Source organism: Enhydra lutris, unplaced genomic scaffold, assembly GCF_002288905.1.
Source record: "Enhydra lutris kenyoni isolate GAN:26980312 unplaced genomic scaffold, ASM228890v2 scaffoldscaffold66, whole genome shotgun sequence".
Taxonomy (NCBI): Eukaryota; Metazoa; Chordata; class Mammalia; order Carnivora; family Mustelidae; genus Enhydra; species Enhydra lutris.
Window position 1 is genome coordinate 6,926,380 of NW_019154150.1, and position 3,162 is coordinate 6,929,541.

The 3,162-nt window shown below is 54.3% G+C and overlaps 1 protein-coding gene across 1 annotated transcript in view; it reads right to left on the minus strand.

The window, feature by feature from the left end:
* Positions 1-256: 256 nt before the first annotated feature.
* Positions 257-3,162, minus strand: part of LOC111158990 (tripartite motif containing 71) — a 65,281-nt gene continuing 62,375 nt past the window's right edge. Inside the window, exon 4 of the mRNA XM_022521346.1 lies at positions 257-1,708. Coding sequence (XP_022377054.1) covers positions 257-1,708 — 1,452 coding nt within the window. The remainder of the gene's footprint in view (positions 1,709-3,162) is intronic.

Genomic DNA, 3,162 nt, shown 5'->3' on the forward strand with positions numbered 1-3,162 from the left:
TGAGGTAGATAGAAATTATCACGTCACAGGCTCAATCCCTGCAGAAAAGATAAGTACATTCATCTGTAAAAAAATAAAGATGAGGTAGGACTTAAGCAATGTTGTACTCTTCTTGTTCTTTTTAAACAAAAGAAAAAAAGAAATTTCCCTGAGACTGTTTCTTCTTTGAAATTCAAAAGGAGAGAGAGAGAGAGAGAGAGAGAGAGAGAGAGAGAGATGCACGCACAGCCCAAACACAGAAGCCTAGAGAACGTGATCAGAAGATGAGGATCCGATTGTTGCCAAAGTCCACCACCACAATCATCCCGTCGGGGGTGACTGCGATGCCGGACGGGCGGTCCATCTGCCCAAAGCCACTGCCCTGGGCGCCAAACTTGCACAGGAAGCTGCCATTGGACTCGAACATCTGCACGCGGTGGTTCCTGGAGTCGGCCACAATGATGCGCCCCTCCTGGTCCACGGCCACACCCTGTGGGCGCAGGAACTGCCCATTGCCCGTGCCCTCGGAGCCCAGGAAGCGCGCGGACTGGCAGTCAGGGTGGATGACCAGGAGCCGGTGGTTGTTGAAGTCGGTGACCACCAAGTGGCCCTCGTGGTTGAAGGCCACACCACGGGGGGAGTCAAAGTGCTTCCAGAGAGCCCCCTCGAAGCCGTACTTATTCAGGAAGACACCGTCCGGCCCGAACAGCTGGATCCGGTGGTTGCGGGTGTCAGAGACCAGGATCTTGCCCTCAGAATTCACCGCCACGTCCCAAGGGTAGTTGAACTGCCCATTTTTGGTTCCCTTCTCGCCGAACTTGAGCAGGAACTGGCCCTCAAACGTGAAGACCTGGATGCGATGATTGTCCTTGTCAGCCACCACGATCCTGCGGGAGGCATCGCAGGCCACGCCAGCTGGCCGGTCGAACTGCCCGGGCCGGGAGCCCAGGGTGCCAAATTTGTGGTGGAAGGTGCCACATGGCTTGAACACCTGGATGCGGTTGTTGCTGCGGTCGGCCACGACGATGTAGCCCTCCTTGTCCACACTCACGCCCCAGGGGCGGCAGAGCTTGCCATCACTGTCGCCCTCGCTGCCAAAGCTCAGGCCCGGGAGCCCGATGCCCACGTAGCTGCGGCCTGACTTGACCACCACCTTGAAGGGGCTGTTCTCGATGTGCTGATTGCACATGGTGACCGACACCAGGTGCTCGCCCTCCAGCTGCGGCCGGTAACTCACCACATAGGTCCCGTTCTGCTGGTCACTCACCTCGGCACCAAACAGGTTGCCATCAGGGCCCAAGACCACGGCTGACATCAGGTCGCCCCCAGAGAGGCGAGGCTCCCCATCATGGTCGTAGCCAATAACTGTGAAGGAGGCCACCTTACCCTGGAGGGCCCGCTTGAGGCCATCCCCCGTGGCTTTGGTGAGTGGCGCGAAGGCCCCACTGCTAACGAAGCCGAATGACTTGATGGCGAGGTACAGGGCCTGGTCAGGGGGTGTGAACATGACACGGTCGTCTTCCTGGGGCTGCAGGAAGCTGCGCACGGTCTTCAGCTCCTGCACCTGGGCCAGCATGCGGTCCCGGGCCAGCAGGACATCCAGCGCCCGGCCCTCCTCCAGCACCTGCTGGACGGCACTGATGGTGCTCTCCAGCTTGTTGAGGCTCTGCCGCAGCTTCTCCACCTGCAGGTACAGGGACTTGGCTTTCACCTGGCGGATCTTCTCCACCTGAAGGGGGGAGAGTAGGGAGACAGGAGGGAGGCTTTGAGGCAAGCAAAAGCAACAACATACCAGGCGACAAGGATGATGAGGGAGATGAGGGAGTCGCCCTCAGACCCACCCTGAGGTGAGGGCAGGGCCCACAGAGACCACTGGTCCGTGCTCTTCAAAAATGGCAAAGATCCAAGGACAAAGGGAGGCCAAGGAACGATGCCAATTACGAAAGATGACTACAAAAAGGACAGCAACTTTCGGCACAGGATCCTGGACTGGGGGCAGCTGTCATTAAAGACTATGCTGGCGCATACCAACTAGGGACCAAGGGACTAGACCCCAGCATGCTGTCAGCATTGAACTTCCTGCTTTTGAGTAACAGGGATGATGGAACTGACTGCCTTTGCTCAGAGGAAATAAACACAAAAGTGTTAGTGGGTTAAGAGGCATCCTGTCTCCCACATGCCAATTTACTCCACGTGAATCAGAGTAGGATGAAAATAGGGCAAAATGTAAATTGGTGTATCTGGGGGAAAGGATACAGGGAGTTCTTTTATTATTCCTGTCACTTAGAAATAAAATGTAAAAGCTAAGAACAGTCATATAACAAATGTTTACTGAGCACCTGCTTTGTGCCAGACCCTGGAGGTGCGTAATGACCAGTACAGAATGCGGTCCTCGCCCTCACCAGCAGACTTCCCAGGGGACTAGAGCACAAGGCCAGGCAGCACTCCCCAAGGGCGGAATTTTCAGTGTAGCCACAGGGACTCCAATCTCTTCAATGATTTCTCCTCTGCTCTACCGCCCTGTCTCACCCCACTCTCTACTCTCCAAGAGAGAGGTAAAGAGGGAGAAAGGGAGGGAAGGAGGGATGGAGAAGACCGACTATGTGTGAAGAAAGTGAAGGGATCTGATGAGAACCCAATTTAAGATCACAGCCCGTACCTCCCTGCCCTGCCACACACCCCACTGTGGTCTTCTATCTTCACAGGAAACCTAAAAGGCCACACCACACCCCAAATTTGGAGACAGTAAGTCTTTGGAATCACTGGCCTGTAGTGTTTCCAGAGGCACCCTCTAGACTAAATTGCTGTAATCTATAAACCTGAATTCTGACCTCACCTGCTAAAATAATCCCGCTTCTCAGGTTCTCTGAACCCACGATCTGGGAAGGTGGGATTTTGTGACCAATGAAACAGAGCCACTTCTCCATTCTTTTGCATTAAATGGAGAAAAGTCCTCTAATTCGAAGTGATTTTCCCTGTGAAGGGGATGAATGAGTGTCCCAGCTGATTCGTGCCATTATGTAGACAGAACCAGGACTGCTGAGAGCTCCACTCCTCAGAATGCCACAGAAAGTCTATTTCAGAATACAACTCCACTACTGGGGAGGCCCGGATTTCAGTCAGATTTTGGTGGCGTGTGTGTGTGTGTGTGTGTGTGTGTGTGTGTGTGTGTGTGTGTGTGTG